This window comes from Aquarana catesbeiana, linkage group LG02 (assembly GCF_042186555.1).
Source record: "Aquarana catesbeiana isolate 2022-GZ linkage group LG02, ASM4218655v1, whole genome shotgun sequence".
NCBI lineage: Eukaryota > Metazoa > Chordata > Amphibia > Anura > Ranidae > Aquarana > Aquarana catesbeiana.
In genome coordinates, this window is record NC_133325.1 from 306,137,543 (window position 1) to 306,161,058 (window position 23,516).

Below are 23,516 nucleotides of genomic sequence, written 5' to 3' on the forward strand. Positions count from 1 at the left end.
TTCATGGCAAAGAACTCTCTGAGGACCTGAAAAAATAATTGTTGCTCTACATAAAGATGGCCTAGGCTATAAGAAGATTGTCAAGACCCTGAAACTGAGCTGCAGATGGTGGCCAAGACCATACAGCGGTTTAACAGGACAGGTTCCACTCAGAATAGGCCTCGCCATCGTCGACCAAAGAAGTTGGGTGCACATGTTCAGCGTCATATCCAGAGGTTGTCTTTAAGAAATAGACAAATGTGTGCTGCCAGCATTGCTGCAGAGGTTGAAGGATTTGAAGGGTTTGCTGAAGACAAGCAGACTAAGGACATACTGGAACCATGTCCTGCGGTCCGATGAAACCAAGATAAACGTTTTTGGTTCAGATGGTGTCAAGCGTGTGTACCGGCAACCACAGTGAGGATTACAAAGACAAATGGGTCTTGCCTACAGTCAAGCGTGGTGGTGGGAGTGTCATGGTCTGGGGTTGCATGAGTGCTGCCGGCACTTGGGAGCCACAGTTCATTGAGGGAACCATGAATGCCAACATGTACTGAGACATGGAGCATGATCCCCTCCCTTTGGAGACTGGGCCGCAGGGCTGTATTCCAACATGATAACAACCCCAAACACACCTCCAAGATGACCACTGCCTTGCTAAAGAAGCTGAGGGTAAAGGTGATGGACTGGCCAAGCATGTCTCCAGGCCTAAACCCTATTGAGCATCTGTGGGGAATCCTCAAATGGAAGGTGGAGGAGCGCAAGCTAACATCCACTAGCTCCGTGATGTCAACATGGAGGAGTGGAAGAAGACTCCAGTGTCAACCTGTGAAGCTCTAGTGAACTACATGCCCAAGAGGGTTAAGGCAGTGCTGGAAAATAATGGTGGCTACACAAAATATTGACACTTTGGGCCCAATTTGAACATTTTCACTTAGGGGTGTACTCACTTTTGTTGCCAGCGTTTTAGACATTAATGACTGAGTTATTTTGAAGGGATAGCAAATTTACACTGTTAAACAAGCTGTGCACTCACTACTTTACATTGTAGCAAAGTGTAATTTCTTCAGTGTTGTCACATGAAAAGATATAATAAAATATTTGCATAAATGTGAGATACTGGGGGTTATTTACGAAAGGCAAATCAACTTTGCACTACAAGTGCACTTGTAAGTGCACTGAAAGTGCACTTGTAAGTGCAGTCGCTGTAGATCTGAGGGGAAGATCTGAAATGAGGGGAAGCTCTGCTTATTTTATCATACAATCATGTGCAAGCTAAAATGCTGTTTTTTTATTTTCCTTACATGTCCCACTCAGATCTGCAGCGACTGCACTTTCAGTGCACTCCCAAGGGCGCTTGTAGTGCAAAGTGGATTTGCCTTTCGTAAATAACGCCCACTGCATGTGTATATATAAATATACATATATATATATCTTTTTTTTATGCTGTGTGAATGAGAACACAAACATAAAGTGGGGTTTTCTCAAATGTAACTGCAAAAGTGGAAATTCACATCAAACCTCCAAATTCTGACAATATAGACAAGTATGTTTAAAAGAGCTAAATAACAGAGATCGAACTGACTGAAAAATTCTTCAGCATAGTTGGATTTATTTTTTAATTTTAACAGCCTGAGACCACAAAAGGGCAACCAACTCTGTGCTGATTTTTAATAGAAAAAATATAAACATGATTAATTTTTTTTTGAGTCAGCAGAAATATATATTAGTTACACTGTGTAATTTCAATCTATTTTAGAAAGGAAAGATATTGGCTATTTTTCTTGTTAAGGGAAAGCCTGTATACCTTTGGAATTAGTAGTTAAAGCTGAACTCTAGGCAGATAAATAAGTACACAGTTGAAACTGTTTAACCTCTTGCCAACCACGTATACATATGTGTGGCAGCAGATAGGGTGGGTATTTAAACTGTGTATTTAACTGTTTCCATACAGCATTAATATTCAAAAAATGCACTATCTACAGCTTTACAGCCTTGAGCTAATGAACCTGTTCTAATGATGAACATTTGTTTATACAAGTAAATAATTGCTGTTGCATTATCTGTAAATAAGTTATTGTTATAAGTGACAACCTATGTTTATACATAATAAATTAGCATACCTGAAGGCTTTTGTATACATACTATAAGAAACTATACTTTTGCAGCAAAAAACATTGTAATAACTACAATTTTTAGAAGGCAGTATAAAAAGATTGAAATCATAGTTGTAAAATCTCTTTAAAGATATTTTACATTGAAGGAGCACATAATTATATTTCTAGATCTAACCTGCATCAATATGTGCATGCAATAGTTTGCTGCCTACTTAGCGTCTATTGTTGCTCACACTAAGATACATAAAAGATCTTACAAGATACAATACATTGCTGACATAACCAATTATATAACAATCCTATTAAGCAGATGTAGCAGATATTCATAGAGCTTTTGATTTACTATAATCAAATAGGCTGTTTACTTTAGAAGATAATTTTCACTTTGCAAGGGAATTGTCCCTTAGCTAAGTAAATGAGGTGAAGTGCATCTAACAACTACCATGCAATCACGTGCAAGCAAAACTGCTGTCTGAGACAGTCAGACACACTGTGCAATCAACAAAATAAACAAAATTCAGCCACGCTAATAGTACCCTAATAGTAACGTTCCAGTAAGAGTCCACTCAGCTACTGGTGATGGCCCACATGGTGAACATATACGTTTTCTGTCACTTTTCAGTACACAGCGGTGCACCCAACCTCTGATTGGGACTGTTGTTTTCATCTCTACATATTTAAAACGGACTTACATTATTTTTTGGCACAAAACCTTTTTCACTTTATTGATGTGTTTTGTAGCACCCTATTTGCTTTTAGTAAATCAATCCCATCATGACGTATTTAGGGCCTGCGTTGACAGGTTTGGGTTTCTGTCGCTGGCGTCAGCTTGACATCAATTTAGGACACTTCTGAGATCAATCAGAATTCATTGAAAGGTGCATTTGATCTGCACTTGACCCCCTTGAGCAAAAATTTGTTGATACAGGTTTGATAAGTTTGCTCCTTCATTAAACTTGGTTATTAAAAACATTGACAGTGTAGACATTGCTGGCACGCATTTTGCACACAAATGTAAACCAGACTTCTCTTTTCAGACCTTGTGGAATATTATTAAATCTCTATTGAAGATTTGTTCAAGAGTACTGTATATAGCTATGCAGTCTGCAATATTTATGCTCCATGCCTAGGGTGAACTACCATTGCTAAGAAAATGAGGACCCCTGCTGATGACTGCTGCTTTTTACATTGAGCCCAGTGGGGTTTATCTACAGCGTGCTGTTGGGGCTCGATGTTTTTTTTTGAAGGCTTCTGCTAAAAGTAAGGCCTTTACAAATCAGTGAACTTATTCAGGCTTTGGGAACAATCAAACCATCAGAAAATCCTGTTTTAACCCAACATATTCAGTGCATCCTGGGTATATTCCACAAATAGTGCAAGGAATGGTAAGGACTCACTGGCTTATTTTAGGATCACTAAACCTAAAAGGAAAATTTTACAAATCAAAAACTACTAGCATTCAGAACTGCAAGGCCTTATTTAGATTTGCGTTTGAGGGGCGGCAAAAAATGTGTAGTTGAGCCATGTTTCTGTTCCCCCTTAAGCTGCAATAGGCAGCGGACAGGGAGACAGGGATGTTTGCATGATGATGCATCACGACCTTGGCATGTAAACATCCCTGTCCACTGCCTATTGCAGTGGGGAAGGTTGGCTTTGAGCCTGTTGCAAAGCCTGCTGAAAGATACACATCCAAGTCAATGAGGAAGCGCCACAAACGGTTGCGGGCGTTGTTAGGGAAAAAAAGTTAAAATATTGCTTCCTCACCACCAGTCAGTAGTCTCTGGAGTATAATCCAAACACAGATCAGGCTTCAGAGACAAGTGAGATTCAGACACATATCTAAATCTACCCTTAAAGTACCCAAACAAACAGGATATGTTTTATATTTATATACCAGCACATCCCATTTTATGTTAGCTGCCCCATTATGAAAAAAAAGAAGATAAAGGAGAGGGATAATATTGCTTCCCACAGTGCCTACTTCATTTTAAATATCTTCTGTTTAAAAATTAGAAAAATGTAAAGTATGATTGGTTAATCTGCTTTATTGCACTCTGCACATTGCTCTTATTTACCTTATGTGCTGCTTTATAAAGCCACTACATTAAAGGAAGTATACCACAAACTAAAACAGCCATGTAAATGGAAGTGGATAGAAGCAACTTTTACCCATCTTACAGGACTGTGCGGGGGGTGGATACCTACCAAGGTGGCCATGTTTGCTGCCTCCGATCCATGCACTAAAGAGCACCATGTTAAGTGGTGGTGGCACTGCCTGTGTGTGCTCACACATGCACAGGCAATCAGCTCAGTGGCATGTAGCCTGTTAAAAATCCCGATATAAAATGTCCCCTAAAATTATTATTTTTTTTTTTTAAGATATCTCTTAACCTATTTTGGCTTCCTGATTTATATTTTTAAGCTCAATTATAGTGCTAAAAGGGCCAATGCAGTCGACTACAGCTTAATCGTCAGTTTTAAGAAAATATTACAATCAAATAAAATAAATATAACAACCACTTCCTTTTTCTAACATGCACTATAAATAGGTTGAATTTGGCTAGATTATTTCTGTAACACAGGCCCTTTTTATTCCTCAAGCTTTTATACTGTATGTCATCCCAAATGTATTTATTATTCAAAATGAAATGTTATTTTAAAAGCTTTTTGGTGTTTTAGTAAGCTTCTCTTGCAAATATGAGGTAAAATAAAAACATAAATGTAGATAGCAACTATTGAAGCAAAAAGTAAATGAAATGCTCCACACATAAAGTAAAAATAAACAAATGTCCAAGCCAAACTGTACAATTTTCATTGGTATAGTCCATTGCAAGGATATGGCTTAGATATGTATTGGCAACACTGGGGAAGATTTGGACGCCGCAGCACCCTTGATCACAGGTTCCCTGTTCAAATATGTAGCCCAGTAAACCAAGTTGAAAGTTCCAAACATGACTGGAAAGACTATCCGAGACATCTTGTCAATCTTGCTGACACTGTTGTAAGTCTTTTTAGTTTCAGGACACTTCTCTTCCACAGCCTTAATGTGTAAGGGAGCAGCGTTTGAGATGACCGATGAAGACATGTCTTTTGAAATGTTTGGTGTGTAAGTAATTCTTCCTCCACCATATGTGTTGATGGGCTTTCGTCCAAGAGATTCTTGCTCTTTTTTCTGTGAGGTAAATGGAAATATAAAAATCTTAAATAAAGTTGAACTTGGTTTCTGGTTTTACAGTAAAACTCAGCAGTACGTTCCACAACAGAAAAAAAAAATTGAAGCCCATCTTTGGGTAGAAATCTCTCCCGTCTCACCCTCCCACTCCCTTATCCCTCACCTAATCAGCGATTGTTAAAAATTAAATATCTTAAGAACATTTTTTTATATTTCTCTTAACTCACAACTTCTGGGAGTGATGAATGGTAGATCCAGTGCTGAAGTCTGTGCCCCCAACACTACAGTCTTCTGAATCCTGAGAGGACCCTGCAGTTAGAAGGACCCCCCTTATCTACAGGGAAGAAGATAGAAGACTTGACAACCATGTTGTAGCTCAGGTCTTCTTTTTAACTCAGTGATTAGTTGGGGGAGGGAGGCAAAAGATGGCAGATGGGGATATTCCTGAAGTCCAGCTTTAACCCCTTTGAGCCGGCGCCACCCAGCTCTTTAAGGGGTTTAGGATGTCGGAAGTGGGGTTTATGATCCTGTGACTGCTGTGATTGGCTGTCATGGTGGTCACATGATCGGAAAGCTCCAGATCGCAAGCAGCGATTGTCAGCTTTCCGTTACTCACCAGCGCTCAGGGTGCATGCTCTCGACACAGCTGTATACCACCAATTCACGCAAATATGTGGCCAAAGTCCACCTGCCAAGAGGCCGCATTTTTGCATGTGGCTGGCATCAATGGGTTAAATTTGGGGTGTGAAAAATACAAATTCTTCATAGTCCTATTTTTCATGCAAATATTTACAAGTATTTTTTGCAAAGTCTGCAGCTGGTGAGCAAGCTGAGAGCAGAGGTCTGTGTGAAAGCAGGGATCTCTCTGTAGAAGTCTGACATTAACCCTTTAGTCGGAGCTATAACTAGGCAATCAGTAAAGCTCATGTTCCTTACTGGTTACCTAGCTTTAATTCAGCAGAGGGTTTGTTAGACCACCATATAGAGACTATTTCTTCCACACAGAGAACATTGGTCCTTCCCTGAAGTAAGCCACACATGCTTGAAAATATTTGCAATGAAAACAGAAAGACTTTGCCAGATAAGTTTATTCAGTTTTAAGATGTATTTAAAAAAAAAAAAAATTAAGAACTTAGGCTTTAATGGGATTCTTCACAAAGCTGTAAATTCCTTTCTTTTTATTTGTTGTCCATCAATTTAGGTGCAAGTCTTTTCACAGCAACAATTGTCATGGAGAACTGATAACATGCGGTCCTTCCTTGCTGTTTTTTGACTAGCTTAGTATACTATGCATATTTCAGACTCCTGCAGACACCAGTTTTCTTGCCCGTACCTTTTTGCAGGTTTCCTGTTTAAAAGGTGGAGGAAGTGTCAATGGTAAATGGACTCACAGTCCACTGAGAAATACAACTGCCATGGTGGCAGATGGGACTTGCAGTTTCTTCTCTAATGACCTGCTGTGAATCAATTAGGTGGCTGTATGGACAGAGCCCCACACAACCACACCACTTTTGCATATCATAGTAGGCGCAGTGGAGAGGGACCCTGCTGTCACGGGGGGGGGGGGGGCATTGGAGCATGCTACATGTTACATGCTCCCAAAATAAACTTAGCCTTCAACTTCATCAGAATAAAAAAAAAAAAAAATCAAATAATTCTAGGTCTGTTCCCTTGACAAGCAGGGCAGAGCTGTGTACATAGCAGGATTGGATGGGCAGAAATACAAATCTTTTGGCAGGTAAAACTACTTCAATACACATTATTATCTTTGTAATTAGATATTTTCCTGGAGCTCAGGTTTAGGTACTTCTTAAAGCATTGCCTGGAGTTCACTCTGAATTTATAAATATAGCAATATGGCAAAAATTATTCTTAGAGCCCATAAAGGCAGCCTTGTATTTCTATCAAAGGTTTCCTTTGAGAAACTACACAAAAAAAAATTTAACAAAACTATTGCTACACGGATAATTAAATCTCTTCACTACTGAGAGATTTAACTACTTGTTGACAATCATCTTATTGGCAGCACATTGATTCCAGGGTGCTGCAAATGTGGTAGCCAAGAGATAAAATCTCTCATTATCAAAGAGATTTAATTGCCCATGCACCCCTAGTCTAAATCTACAACTGGGTGACATTATTCTTAGCACTTTTTTTCAATCTATTCTTATGCAATGCCAACAACATATAGTATTAAGTTAATGTAAAACATTACATTTTACTATTTATCATAAAAACTAGTTCTGATACTGCTCTCTCTCCATAATATAAGGACAGGATAGTGTCTTGTGGTCCACAGAGATAACTGGAAACACTGTAACTGATAAGAATGCAGCATACAGGAGGATCAAAAGATTTTTTGCACTTGAACAGATATAACAAAATGCTTTAAATTGTATATTTAACCACTGGGTCTTCATCTGCAAGGCCACATATATGCATACATGCAAAAGTAGGTAGATCAGGGTTTTGATCTAAGTCAGTGCCAGGGTTAGATCTAAGTCAGTATCAAGGTTAGGGATAAGGTTCACAGTCAGGGATTTTTTTTTCTTTTAGTTAGTATTATTGTCGGTTAGTGTCACTGTCTTTAGATAGGATAAAAAAAAAAAAATGTGCACCATTATTTTTGGACCCTACTATGGGTACAAACAACAAATAACATATATATATATTGTATATGATAATATGGTATCGCTGTGATTGTCAGAAACAGGAGAATTAATTTTTGTTTTTTCTTTGGTGATAGGTTATGCTAATAGCAAGAGATAGAAATGTCATATATATATATATATATATATATATATATATATATATATATATATATATATATATATATATATATATATATATTGGGGCAAAAAAGTATTTAGTCAGCCAACAATTGTGCAACTTCTCCCACGTAAAAAGATGAGAGAGGCCTGTAATTGTCATCATAGGTATACCTCTACTATGAGATGCAAAATATGGAAACAAATCCAGACAATTACATTGTCTGATTTTTGAAAGAATTTATTTGCAAATTATGGTGGAAAATAAATATTTGGTAAATATCAAAAGTTCATCTCAATACTTTGTTATATATCCTTTGTTGGCAATGACAGAGGTCAAACGTTTTCTGTAAGTCTTCACAAGGTTGTCACACACTGTTGCTGGCATTTTGGCCCATTCCACCATGCAGATCTCCTCTAGAGCAGTGATGTTTTGGGGCTGTCGCTGGGCAACACGGACTTTCAACTCCCTCCAAAGGTTTTCTATGGGGTTGAGATCTGGAGACTGCCTAGGCCATTCCAGGACCTTGAAATGCTTCTTATGAAGCCACTCCTTCGTTGCCTGGGCGGTATGTTTGGGATCATTGTCATGCTGAAAGACCCAGCCACGTTTCATCTTCAATGCCCTTGCTGATGGGAGGAGGTTTGCACTCAAAATCTCACGATACATGGCCCCATTCATTCTTTCATGTACACGGATCAGTCGTCCTGTTCCCTTTGCAGAGAAACAGCCCCAAAGCATGATGTTGCCACCCCCATGCTTCACAGTAGGTATGGTGTTCTTTGGTTGCAACTCAGCATTCTCTCTCCTCCAAACACGATGAGTTGTGTTTCTACCAAACAGTTCTACTTTGGTTTCATCTGACCATATGACATTCTTCCAATCCTCTTCTGGATCATCCAAATGCTCTCTAGCAAACCTCAGACGGGCCCGGACATATACTAGCTTAAGCAGGGGGACATGTCTGGCACTGCAGGATCTGAGTCCCTGGCGGCGTAGTGTGTTACTGATGGTAGCCTTTGTTGCGTTGGTCCCAGCTCTCTACAGGTCATTCACTAGGTCCCCCGTGTGGTTCTGGGATTTTTGCTCACCGTTCTTGTGATTATTTTGACCCCCACGGGGTGAGATCTTGCGTGAAGCCCCAGATCGAGGAGATTATCAGTGGTCTTGTATGTTTTCAATGTTCTAATTATTGCTCCCACAGTTGATTTCTTCACACCAAGCTGCTTGCCTATTGCAGATTCAGTCTTCCCAGCCTGGTGCAGGACTACAATTTTGTTTCTGGTGTCCTTCGACAGCTCTTTGGTCTTCACCATAGTGGAGTTTGGAGTGTTACTGTTTGAGGTTGTGGACAGGTGTCTTTTATACTGATAACAAGTTCAAACAGGTGCCATTAATACAGATAATGAGTGGAGGACAGAGGAGCCTCTTAACGAAGAAGATACAGGTCTGTGAGAGCCAGAAATCTTGCTTGTTTGTACGTGACCAAATACTTATTTTCCACCATAATTTGCAAATAAATTCTTTCAAAAAACAGACAATGTGATTGTCTGGATTTGTTTCCACATTTTGTCTCTCATAGTTGAGGTATACCAATGATGACAATTACAGGCCTCTCTCATCTTTTTAAGTGGGAGAACTTGCACAATTGGTGGCTGACTAAATACTTTTTTGCCCCACTATATATATATATATATATATATATATATATATATATATATATATATATATATATATATATATATATATATATATTTTTTTTTTTTTTTTTAACTATTTTGGCCCAGATCCTTGATAATAACAAATGTCAAAATTGTGATCAGGCATTCGGAATTTGTTTTACACTCCATCACAAAGGAGTTAAATGTGAATGGTAAAAAAAAAGAAACAAAAAATGAACAACAAAATAATAACTGGTCTATGTTTGTTTCAACTGTGAATTTAGCTGATTGTATCAAGTTCATCTTTAATTGGTGTACCGAAAGACAATTAGAGGACCCTAACAGTCCATTAAATTAGAAAAACTAAATTTAGGGTTGTCATGGCCTGCTACCTTTGCAATTTTGCCATGATAACGTATTGTTGTGAGCATGCCTTTGGTACAGTGGTCTCATCAAATAATCAGATCTGATTGTTTCAAGGACCACAAATAGCAAACTATTCTTGGAGAATCATCCACTGAGGACAATTTGCTCTTTTCACATTTTGCTGCTTAAATTTCATATGTTGTTAGTGAAAAAAACTTTCCTCAGCAGCTTCACATACTAATCATCTCACTATTATAAGGACAGAGTTTAAATTCACCACATGCCATTTTTATATTTAAAACAAACTGTAGCAAACTGACCCTTAATGTGAAGTGCAATAACAATTCATATCACACAGCTTAAACTAGTGATGCATCTCCAGACATTTCAGACTAGCTTTAAGCAATATGACCCTTGCTGTGATGTACAATAACTGTTTAGCAACAGGATACCCTAGATATTTATGTTCTATTTCTTTGATATTTATAGATTCCCTGTTTTTTTTTTTCTCTCGTATAACACATGTTCTAATGATCTTTTTTGCTTGTTTTTCCCAGTCAGGGAGAGGTGTGATTTGAATATTAATAAGTATTATTTAATTATAATTTAAAGAGTGTTTGTAACCTCTAACTCCATCAAAGTAACACTGAGAAAGAATGTTATAAACGTTTTATTAGTAGAAGCAAAAAAAAAACAAAAACTGGCAGCATTGCACTCCTAATCACAGAAGACGAATAAATCAGATTTTATTTTAACTTGAAAAAACCTCTTTAGGGCCTGTGTGCTTAGGCTTCTGTATGAGTCAAAACCTTTTCTCTACCCATAAAAGTCAGTGGGAATGCCAAAACTTCTTGAAGCAGGTTGATGCAGTTTAGAAGGAGGTCAAATGCATCTGTCAACACAATGAATAATCTCAGAAGTGTCTCAATCTGATCTCAAATGCAATGCGAAATGTACCTGAAAGCAAGCTGCGTTTGCTCAGTGAAACATGCCTTGTATGAGCCACATTCTTATTAAGTACCCAACCATGGGACAACTGATTATTTTTTTTTTCAAATTAATTTCAAATTTTTTGTGTAATATAAACCACAGCAGGATCACTCAAGAATATCACAAGGAATAAAAATGTTATGGCTCTATCCCATACTGTTTTGTTTTTTTTCCAAGTAATCCAATTTGTTGGAAGTAAATTAAGAAAAGTAAAAAAAAGAGAAAAAGATAAAAGAAGGACTTATATACTTGTGTACATTTTTCAATCTTACATATGAACAGAAAAAAACACTACCAGATCTGGAGGAATTAAACCTCACCAATATTTTAGAAAGGGATGTCTAAATTTTTTGCATTATAGTGTACCGCTAGGCAAATATCTTTTTTTTTTTGTTTTGGTTTTGTTTTGTCTTGTTGTTGGATAGAGTTATTGCTGTCTGTGTCTCTGTTGGGTAGGGTACCTCTGTAATTGCCCTGGTGACCATTGCTACTAAAACAGAAAATGATAGGATAGCCAACATTTTTACCCCTTCCATAGGACTAGTACTCTCCTCGAGATTGATACTATGCCTCCTACGTTTAGACATGTAAGTACACATGTTCTACTGGCAGCAAGATTGATGATAAAAAAATGGGAATCTGACTCCACTCCCTCCGACATTGAAACTGTTGACATTGTACAGATCCATCACACATATGAATTGATGAGGTCTTCTAGCAAAGGTGCATACATGCCACCTGCATCATTATGACATCCTTGGTTACAATGGTATAAGGTTAGTTACATGAACAGACATTAATAACTCTTAGATTGATACCTTCTGGAGTAGTAACCCTTCTTTTGTAGTCTATGTGGCTAATATGTTTGAATGTCTAAACTAGCACCCTTTTTTTAGACCAGGGCACTGCGGGAACCCCTACCTTTTCTGAATGGATACATTGAGCAATTTGTACTGATCACTCCTGTGTCCATTGATAACTGAGCATAGTAAACTGTGTCTACTCTGCTTCAGTTTATGAATAAACAGGAGCCTCGGTGTCCTGTTCATTCATCTTTAGTGCAGCTGAGGTTACAGAGAAAAGAACTGAAGAATCTGTATCCTCAATTCCTTTCTCTGTCTCAAAGGCAAGATGTTTAGACTCCTGATATTGCACCAAAGCCCCCCAACAGTGTTGAAAAAAAATGTAAAAAATGATTTAAAAAATTAAAGGCTCATTCACACGGGCTCTCTGGCCCCGTGATTTCTAACAGCAGCCCTGGTGATGCGGTCCATGATGAAATTGAGTTTGACACCCATGCACTAGATCATCAATTCTCTCCACCAATAGAGCATGGTGCTTGGAAATTTCTTGCAATTTGTTTTTAGTATATTCAATTCCCCTTCCAGAACCATGACCCTGGATTCCGTTTCCTACAGTTTTTGTTCTTGAACAAGTATATCTTGATGTAGGGCCCAGATACCTTTAGTAATGACATCTACTGCACCTTGTATACTGGGTATTAGGCATTTCAAATAGGTTGAGACAATCTGACATGGTTAGCATCCTCCTCTTCATCTGAGGAAGCTGAGCTCTGATTATAACTTTTGACAAGTCATCTTGGCAGCATTTTTATGTCATGATTTGGTGAGATATTTCTCCATCTGAGCCAAGGACCTATACTATTGGGATAAATGTGCTGCATAGAACAGTGGTATTATGTTGTAATATCCCTCTGAGGAAACAGAGGCTACTCTTTACTGCTGGTGAGTTATCGGGTGCTGGAACTGGATGTTCCTTTTTTTTCATCAGAAGCCTTGCTAAAAAAAGCAGTTTAGCTTACAATAAAAGTCATTTTGAACATTAAACAAAAAAAAAAAATACAATCTCCCAAAAAAATGAAAACCACAAAATATCACCCCTCTGAAAGATAAGTCTAAAGCTAAAAGGGACTGCTGATTTTAAATCAACCACAAAATAAAATTAAAGACAAAAAAGTGAAGTTTTGTAACTGACCCTAATTTCTCCCTATGTAGTTTGTCAGCTTTCTGTAGCCCTTCCTTACAGCAGCTTCCAATACACTAATACCCTGGTTGCTCTGTACCCCTTTCCCCATTTTTACAGTGAGGGAGCAGTATTGGCCCTTCTAGGCCTGCTGCCAATAGTTCAAAGTCATGCAGTGCATTTCATTTTTTTTAATTATCTCCGGTGAATCTGCACAAAAATTCCACAGAACCGCAACTCTCAAACCCAAAACACATTGAAGTGCTGAAACCGAACCTCATTCCTACACATAATTTGCAATCATCAATAAATCCTTATATACGAGCAACTTAAAACCTGTGTATAGATGAAGAACTTTAGCAAAGTATGTCACTGCACATTTGCTTAAGGCAAGGAACTCAGATAAAAAAAAAAAACTACATATGACTTTTTACAGATAAATAAAGAAACATCTTAAGGGGGAATGGTCTGTTATGTTGGTCCTTCAGGAAAACAAAATGTCTATGTATGATTATATTGTACAAAATAACAGCTAACCCTGTCTCATGACAAGTAATGTAACTCTGTGGATATTAAAGCTATTAAAGAACAAAACATAAAGGCAAGGGAGAGCAAGGGTTTAGGGTCAGATTTCAAGCTGAGGTTTAAATGTGACCTTTAGAGCACCCTGAATGCCCTGCAGAGCGCAGCTATAGAAAGATTTGACCTGTTGACAGAATGACATTTTTGACAACGGGAAGCTATGGGATATGTACAAATATTGTGTCCAAAGAATGTCCTCTTATAATATTTTAAAGTGTCCCCTATATAAAGTTCTCTATTTGTGACATATTATTTGTGAAATTTTTTATTTCTTCATAGTATTTGGTCACATTTATTTCCCTTTTTTTTTTTTTAATAATTTCCTGTTTTGCTGTGCTATTTGGCTCAATTCACAGAAGCGAGATAAGGGAACCTATAAACAGGATTAATAATGGTATTGGAGGATGAGAACCATTGACATTTTTCCGGGAAGGCTACAATTTTTGCTGCTAACCCCACTACCTCCTGCACTGGTGGTCGGTGGCAGTGCTGGTAACCCTCACTCCACATTGGTGGTCAAAAGGTATTTAACTCCACTCTGTGTTCACTTACCAGATTGCACACCTCTGAATTGCTCTTTCCCTGATAACATTGGGCTGCAATTATACTTCTGCTGTAGAGCAGAGATCACCTTACCTGAAAGTACTAGCTTCATGTCAGTGCTGGGTGTGGGGACACAGATAGCACCTCAGTACCTGGCACCCCCTGCAATTCTGCAAAGTGCCTGATTCATGGTGAACCACACAATGAAAGTTAACATGCTGTGTGTTGCACACCAGGGGTATAGCTAGTAGAAGTTAGTCACATTCTGGACTTGGTCTGTAATATTTAAGACATTTCTTTAGTTCTAATGAGTGTCAGGAGCATAGCCTGAAGTTTAGATCCATACAGGTAGCACAGTCACCTTAATCCAATCACCATAGAATTTTCCAAGGCAGATTTTGATCATCTAAAAACCTTTAGCCATGTGGATCAAAGGACTAACACATATGCATACTTCCTAACAGGAATGTACTATGAGCAGGGTTGTTCCACAGCTTCCATGCCTCACATACTGTTCTTGGACAGTTAAAATCTGCCTTAACAAATTGCATAGTTGTCATGAGAGAGTTTACCGTTGGTGGCACTATCGGTCTCTTGGATCGCAGTACCAGTGTCCACCAGCAGGTGTCTTCCAACACCTGGGACCTGCAGTAAGAGGTCTCTCCTGCTGGTGGCACTGTTGCATCCTTGGGCCGTAGTACCGGTGTCCACCAGCGGGTGCACTCCGGCAGTGTGGAGCAAACAGCACACACTGCGCTCAGCTGTGACATGAGGTGAATTACCACAGCCTTATAAATACCCGGCAAGCCCTCATAGGCTTGCCTTGGTATCTTTCTCCCTGCGCCCTGACCTTGCTGCCTGTATCCTGATTGTGAACCTGTTTCTGTCCTGTCCTGCTCTGCTCTGCTCTGCTCCGATCCGATCCCTATCCCGAGCCCATCCAGTTCTTGTCCCTCCTGATTCCCTTGGATCCCTGCCCTGCAGCTTAACCATCCATCCTCTCCCTGTCCTGCTGGTTTCCCGTCCTTGCCCATCTGCTGACCTCCCTGTGTATGACCTTGGCCTGGCTTTGTTTATGATTCCGGTATCTCCATTTACTTGTATATATTGTTGTTTGTAGTGGGTTTGTTGTGTTGGTTTTGCACTGTTATATTCCTTTTACTTGTCACTTGTTTAATAAACACCATTATATTTCACTTACACTGTACATGTGTTTCTGGTCTCCTCTGTGCAGTCCACACGGTCTGGTCAATTAGATCCCCTGACAGTATAACAAGGCCATCCCTGACCAGACGTGGCTGCATTGAGGAAACCATCCTGGTTTGTCGGGTCTGCTAATATGGATTTCGATTAAATCATTTATTATTCTCTGCTAGCAGAAGAGGATGGTGAATATTGTTGCCAGATTTTAAAAGGGTGGACTAGTGACCAGCTGATGGAAACTATCCGATCAGCTCATTCCCTAGTGGATCAGGGGTATATGTCTTTTGAAGATGTTCAGCCCCTGATCCAGTTATGTGCAAAACCAGCCCTGTCATGCATTCCCGAGGGAAGTGATGACTTTTCGCCCCCCTTCAATTATGGCCAAGTTGAATCCCTGTAACCCAACCTGCTCCTGCTATCCAGCCGGATGTCTCGATGCCTGCCTTCCAGCCGGATGTCTCGATGCCTGCCTTCCAGCCGGATGTCTCGATGCCTGCCTTCCAGCCGGACGTCTCGATGCCTGCCTTCCAGCCGGACATCTCGATGCCTGCCTTCCAGCCGGACGTCTCGATGCCTGCCTTCCAGCCGGACGTCTCGATGCCTGCCTTCCAGCCGGACGTCTCGGTGCCTGCCTTACAGCCGGACGTCCCGGTGCCTGCCTCCCAGCCAGACGTCCCAGTGACTGCCACCCAGCCGGACGTCCCAGTGCCTGCCACCCAGCCGGACGTCCCAGTGCCTGCCACCCAGCCGGACGTCCCAGTGCCTGCCACCCAGCCGGACGTTCCAGTGCCTGCCACCCAGCCGGACGTTCCAGTGCCTGCCACCCAGCCGGACGTTCCAGTGCCTGCCACCCAGCCTGATGTTCCAGTGCCTGCCACCCAGCCTGACGTTCCAGTGCCTGCCACCCAGCCTGACGTTCCAGTGCCTGCCACCCAGCCTGACGTTCCAGTGCCTGCCACCCAGCCTGATGATCCAGTGCCTGCCACTCAGCCTGACGATCCAGTGCCTGCCACCCCGTCTGACGCTTCAGTGACTACTGTCCAGTCCAATGTACCTATTGTCCAGCCTGGTATGCCAGCACCTGCTGTTCTGCCCGATGTGCCAGCGCCTGTGTCTGCTGCCCAGTCTAAAGTTCCAGTAGCCGCTGCCTGGTCTGATGTCGGGGTGTCGGCTTTCCAGTCCGCTTCCCAGCCTGATGTGCCAGTGTCTGCTACTCAGCCAGTTGTGCCAATGCCTGTGCCCGCTGCCCAGTTTGAGGTCCCAGTGCCTGCTGGTCAGCCCGAAATCCCAGTGTCCATGTTTCAGTATGACGCTCCAGTGACCACTGACCAGTCCGATGCACCTGTTGTTCAGCCTGTTGTGCCAGTACCTGCTGTTCTGCCTGATGTGCCAGCACCTGTCTTTGCTGTCCAGCCTGAAGTTTCCAGCACCTGCTGCCCGGTCTGATGTTTCGGTACCCACTTTCCGGTCTGATGTGCCCATCCTCCAGCTTGATATCCTGGTACCTGTCTTCCAGCCTGATGTCGTGATGTTGGTATCTCAGCCTGAGGTTTCGGTGCCCGTGTCTCAGCCTGAAGTTTCGGTGCCCGTGTTTCAGCCTGGAGTTTCGGTGCCCGTGTCTCAGCCTGCTGAATCGGTGCCCGTTACCCAGTCTGTTGAATTGGTGCCCGTTACCCGGTCTGCTGATCCGGTGCCCGTTACCCAGTCTGCTAAACCGAAGTCCGTCACTTTGCCTGCCAAGCCAGTACCCGGTGTCCAGCTCGCTGAGTCGGGCCTATTACCCAGCCCACTGGGCCGGGGTCCATTACCCAGCTTGCTGAGCCGGTGCCTGTAATCCGGCCTGCCCTTACGGTACTCGCTGTTCGGCCTAATGCTCCAGAGACTGCTGCCCAGTTCAATGACCCGGAGCCTGCTTTCCAGCTCGATGACCCGGAGCCTGCTTTCCAGCTCGATGACCCGGAGCCTGCTTTCCAGCTCAATGACCCGGAGCCTGCTTTCCAGCTCGATGACCCGGAGCCTGCTTCCCAGCTCGATGACCCGGAGCCTGCTTCCCAGCTCGATGACCCGGAGCCTGCTGCCCAGCTCGAAGTGCCCATGCACGCTGCCCAGCCTGATGTGCCTGCTGCCCAGCTTGGTGTATTCCTGCCCGCTGTCATCTCGGATGTGCCCGCTGTCATCTCGGATGTGCCCGCTGTCATCTCAGACGTACCCACTGTCCAGTTTGATGTACCCGATGCCCGGCCTGATGTGCCCTCATCTGTTCGGTTGTAGGTCATGAACTTTGGACAGTCGTACCTTGTTGGAGCGTCCGGAGGCCGCTCCTTTGGGGGGGTACTGTCATGAGAGGGTTTACCCGTTGGTGGCACTATCGGTCTCTTGAATCGCAGTACCAGTGTCCACCAGCAGGTGTCTTCCAACACCTGGGACCTGCAGTAAGAGGTCTCTCCTGCTGGTGGCACTGTTGCATCCTTGGGCCGTAGTACCGGTGTCCACCAGCGGGTGCACTCCGGCAGTGTGGAGCAAACAGCACACACTGCGCTCAGCTGTGACATGAGGTGAATTACCACAGCCTTATAAATACCCGGCAAGCCCTCATAAGCTTGCCTTGGTATCTTTCTCCCTGCGCCCTGACCTTGCTGCCTGTATCCTGATTGTGAACCTGTTTCTGTCCTGTCCTGCTCTGCTCTGCTCTGCTCTGCTCCGATCCGATCCGATCCCTATCCCGAGCCAATCCAGTTCTTGTCCCTCCTGATTCCCCTGGATCCCTGCCCTGCAGCTTAACCATCCATCCTCTCCCTGTCCTGCTGGTTTCCCGTCCTTGCCCATCTGCTGACCTCCCTGTGTATGACCTTGGCCTGGCTTTGTTTACGATTCCGGTATCTCCATTTACTTGTATATATTGTTGTTTGTAGTGGGTTTGTTGTGTTGGTTTTGCACTATTATATTCTTTTTACTTGTCACTTGTTTAATAAACACCATTATATTTAACTTACATGTGTTTCTGGTCTCCTCTGTGCAGTCCACACGGTCTGGTCAATTAGATCCCCTGACAATAGTAATTGGATTAGGACCTGAAAAGAAACACGTGGGAATCCTTGTATGCAAAGTCATCTGAGTACTCCTGCCCGTGGCCATGCAGTTGGTACACGTGTGTGACCGCGAACGAATGCACGTGTGCATGCACGAGTGCGCATTGACACCAAGCAGGCTATTTAAACTGCACTGTGTCAGTATGTTAGTGCCATATTCCTCTGCCTGCTCCCCTGGATTGTCTGCCCTGCTGTCTCCGACCCTGGCCTGGCTCCTGACTATCCTGCTGCCTGCTGTCTGTGTCTTTATCTGCTGAAATGTTGCCAACCTCGACTGTCTGACCTTGTCTTGGCCTGCATACCTGCATCTGCAACTGATGACCTGTGCCTCTTCCAGCCTGGTCCATCTGTGTGCCCTTATCCAGCCTCCCCTGCACATCACAACGCACATCTGCACCTGCTGGCAGAAGAGTTTACAGGCACTTGTGCCACTCTGTGCTCTGGCAATTTCCTGTTACATTACCAGGGCTCCTGAGCCAGAGCTGTAAGAGAGGCCTATCTCTGCACCTCAGACTCAATCTCCAGGTACGTTACAGGATCACTGTGTTACCTGTGGGACTCTAAATGCTAGGATATAACCTTAGCACTCATTAAAACTAATAATGCGTCTTGGATAAGCTGCAAATATTCAATAACTCAAGTTAAATGTGACTAACTACTACTAGTTGTAGTCCATCAACTAATTCTTTACAACCACATGCATGGTAGCTGCATATACATCCAATACAGCCTTAATCAACAGAAACCTTATTTTTACCTTCCCTGTCTATCCACAGGTTTGGATCCCAGTGCTAACTTGCAATGTTGGAAACCAAGTATGCAATCCAATGTCAGAATTTAGGAACACACACATTATTTTTTCTTTATTGTAACACAAATATAGGCAAAAAAAAACATTAAACGTGAACTGAGCAACATACATGATAGCACACTTTGTTCGAATCAGTACCTTTATCTTTGCTGCTTCAAGTGCCTTTTTTCCATCCCAGGCCCAACTTCTCTTGGTAAAGTAGTTCACTGTTGCAAATTCAATGAGTGCAGAAAACACAAAGGCATAACATACAGCTATAAACCAGTCCATTGCTGTAGCATAGGCAACTTTTGGCAGTGAGTTCCGTGCACTGATACTTAGAGTCGTCATAGTTAACACTGTTGTGACACCTGTGAATAAAAAAGACATGTTGGACTGATAAAAAATCTGTATATTTTGCACTCATTGTATTAAATTAAAAGCCACAAAAAACATATTTTTTTATAGAGAATTTAGAAATGACAGTTTCTATATGTCCTAAATTAATTAAAATGTCCCCTTTTCATTAAAAACATGTTGTCCTATGTCTTCTTGAATCCCTATACAATGAAACAGCAGTGGAGTGAAAAAAGCTATGAACATGACCTATGTAGCTGTAGACATTATGGAAATTTCATCCTCAAACAGTGAAGCGGTCAAACGCACCCTCTACTGAGTCAGACCTATAGCTTTACAATTTGTAAAACTCATACTCCTTGCTGATTGAAAAGTTCTGGCTCTGAATCAGCGAGGGATGTGTTGGACCTCTGTAGAGTGACCACTGCTTCCACACAGAGAGCAAGGACTCTACTCTGCAGCATACTAGCAGGACACAGGCTTGTCTACTTAGGCTTTGAATGCTTTTTAAGGGAAACAAACAGAAAGACTGCATACCACTTGTTTTGACATACCTAAAATTTATTCAGCTAATATCAAACTGAGGTTTCAGTTAGGTTTCAATGTTTCACTAAATTGCATAAACACACACCTTAAACTGTAGAAAAGTTGATTTAAAATGTAATAATCAGAGAAAATACATTTTTTAAATACACTTTAATATAATTTGAAATATGTAAGTCTCCCTCATTATGGTATGGTTATCACTAATGGAGAAATTGTTCTCTCTTAATATACTAAATATGTTTTTACTTCAACCAATGAATGGAAGTCTGAGGCAAGCATAGATCAATAAAAGCAAGGGATAAAATTACTCATATGATACTACCTAGACTAAGTACAGTGTCATACTGTATATAAAATATATATATAAGAAAATGCCAGTCCTCTGAAATATCTTTGATTAGCATAAGAACAAGCTAGAACAAGCTACGCGCACACTTTTTAGGATAGAAGGGCCTTAGTCAAAGCTATAGCCTTATGAGGCAAAATTGCTTTAAATACCCAGCCCCATTCACAAGGCAGGAGTGAGCATATAGAATAACTAACATATCAAACATCAAAGTGTTACTAAACCTAGGACCCTGCATTCACTGTATCTGATCTCCACAATACACTGCCAGTCAGGGAGGAATGTGTACTATCATTGGTACTTCCTGCTGCAACTACATTTCCAACGATTGGCCAAATATAAAGGTGTGCTAAATAAAGAAAGGTTTAAAAAATGAGTAAACATGCAGCAAGACACGTTGCAAAAAAGTCCACACAGTGATAAACAAAGCCCAAGGTATCCCACGATACACTACTGCTCACCAGAATAATGTGTGATTCCAGAAAGAAAGCCTCCACCTCAAAAAACGGCCCCTTACCAGCTCCTTTTGATCTACTATTATGGAAGGTATTTCTCGCTTGTGGCTATTATACCCTGACAAGGCCTTTAGTCCTCCAGGGGGGGTCCAGCTGAAGAGCAATCACCACTCAAGGGAGAGCTTCTATTGCTGCCACTTCCAGCAATGTCTCCTCTCTACTTCCTCCCGACTGATTTCCAATGATACTGACGCTGAAGATGCTATCATTGCTCTTACATGTTTTTTTTTTTTTTTATTTTCATAGTTTTTTTTTCCTATTTTGTCTGAATATAGATATATGTTTGTCCCAAGCATGTCTGAACCCTGTTAACTGATTCGCTACCTCCGCTGGAAAATAATTCAAAGCATCAAATACTCTTTCAGTAAAATAATACTTTCTAAGATTAGTTTTGAACTTTCCTCCTGCTAGTTTGAAGTTACATCCTTGTGTTGTTGATCTTGGCTTCATATTACAAATGCTGCTCTCCTGAACCTTAGTAACCCCCTTGCTGTATTTAAAGGTTTCAATTATGTCACTCCTTTCCCTTCTTGCTTCCAGACTGTACATATTAAGTTCCTGATGTTACATAGTTACATAGTAGTTACATAGTAGGTGAGGTTGAAAAAAGACACAAGTCCATCAAGTCCAACCTATGTGTGTGATTATATGACAGTATTACATTGTATATCCCTGTATGTTGCGGTCCTTCAGATGCTTATCTAATATTTTTTTTAAACTATCACTGCCCCCTGCTGAGAACACCGCCTGTGGAAGGGAATTCCACATCCTTGCCCCTCTTACAGGAAAGAACCCTCTACATAGTTTAAGGTTAAACCTCTTTTCCTCTAATTTTAATGAGTGGCCACAATTCTTGTCCAACTCCCTTCCACGAAAAAGTTTTATCCCTATTGTGGGGTCACCAGTATGGTTGGTATTTGTAAATTGAAATCATATCCCCTCTCAAGCGTCTCTTCTCCAGAGAGAATAAGTTCAGTGCTTGTAACCTTTCTTCATAACTAATGTCCTCCAGATCCTTTATTAGCTTTTTTGCCCTTCTTTGTACTCGCTCCATTTTCAGTACATCCTTCCTGAGGACTGGTGCCCAGAACTGGACAGCATACTCCAGGTGCGGCCGGACCAGATTCTTGTAGAGTGGGAGAATTATCGCTTCATCCCTTGAGTTAATCCCTTTTTTAATGCATGCCAATATTCTGTTTGCTTTGTTAACAGCAGCTTGGTATTGCATGCCATTACTGAGTCTATCATCTACTAGGACCCCCAGGTCCTTTTCCATCCTAGATTCCCCCAGAGGTTCACCCCCTACTGAGTAGATTGCATTCTTATTTTTGACACCCAAATGCATTATTTTACATTTTTCTACATTAAACCTCATTTACCATGTAGTTGCCCACCCCATTAATTTGTTCAGATCTTCTTGCAAGGTTTCCACATCCTGCGGAGAAGTTATCTCCCTGCTTAGCTTAGTATCGTCCACAAATACAGAGATTGAACTGTTTACCCCATCCTCCAGGCCATTTATGAACAAATTAAATAGGATTGGTCCCAGCACAGAACCCAGCGGGACCCCACAACCTACCCCTGACCATTCCGAGTATTCCCCATTTATCACTACCCTCTGAACTCGCCCTTGTATCCAGTTTTTAATGCATGTACTCACCCTATGGTCCATGCCAATGGACCTTATTTTGTACAGTAAATGTTTATGGGGAACTGTGTCAAATGCTTTTGCAAATGTAGATACACCATGTCTATGGGCCTTCCTTTATCTAGATGCCAACTCAACTCCTCATAGAAGGTTAATAGATTGGTTTGGCATGAATGATTCTTCATGAATCCATGCTGATTACTGCTAATGATACTGTTTTCATTACTAAGATCTTGTATATAGTCCCTAATCATCCCCTCCAAGAGCTTGCATACTATTGATGTTAGGCTAACTGGTCTGTAATTCCCAGGGATGTATTTTGGGCCATTTTTAAATATTGGTGCTACATTGGCTTTTCTCCTATCTGCTGGTACCATTCCAGTCAGTAGACAGTAAGTAAAAATTAGGAACAATGGTCTGGCAATTACTTGACTAAGTTACGGTAAGTACCTACGGGTGCAAGCCATCCGGTCCTGGTGATTTATTAATGTTAAGTTTCCCAAGTCTAATTCTAATTCTGTCCTCTTTTAGCCATGAGGGTGCTTCCTGTGATGTGTCACGAGGATAAACACTGCAGTTTTGGTTACTGAAGCCTCCCGATTCCCTCATGAAGACTGAGGAGAAGAATACATTCAATACCTTTGGCATCTCCCCATCCTTTGTAACCAGATGTCCTCCCTCATTCTTTATGGGGCCAATATGGTCTGTTTTCCCTTTTTTTACTGTTTACATACTTAAAGAATTTCTTGGGATTTTTTTTGCTCTCCTCCGCTATGTGTCTTTCATGTTCTATCTTAGCCGCCCTAATTGCACCCTTACATTTCTTGTTGCATTCTTTATAAAGTTTGAATGCTGATGAT

General features: G+C 41.4%; 1 protein-coding gene across 1 annotated transcript in view; it reads right to left on the bottom strand.

Annotated features, from left to right (window-relative positions):
* Positions 1 to 1,051: 1,051 nt before the first annotated feature.
* GABRA5 (gamma-aminobutyric acid type A receptor subunit alpha5) overlaps positions 1,052 to 23,516 on the bottom strand; it is a 412,886-nt gene continuing 390,421 nt past the window's right edge. Inside the window, exons 9-10 of the mRNA XM_073614638.1 lie at positions 19,404 to 19,615; positions 1,052 to 5,268 (exon numbers count right to left, since the gene is read on the bottom strand). Coding sequence (XP_073470739.1) covers positions 4,939 to 5,268; positions 19,404 to 19,615 — 542 coding nt within the window. The 3' untranslated portion in view covers positions 1,052 to 4,938. The remainder of the gene's footprint in view (positions 5,269 to 19,403; positions 19,616 to 23,516) is intronic.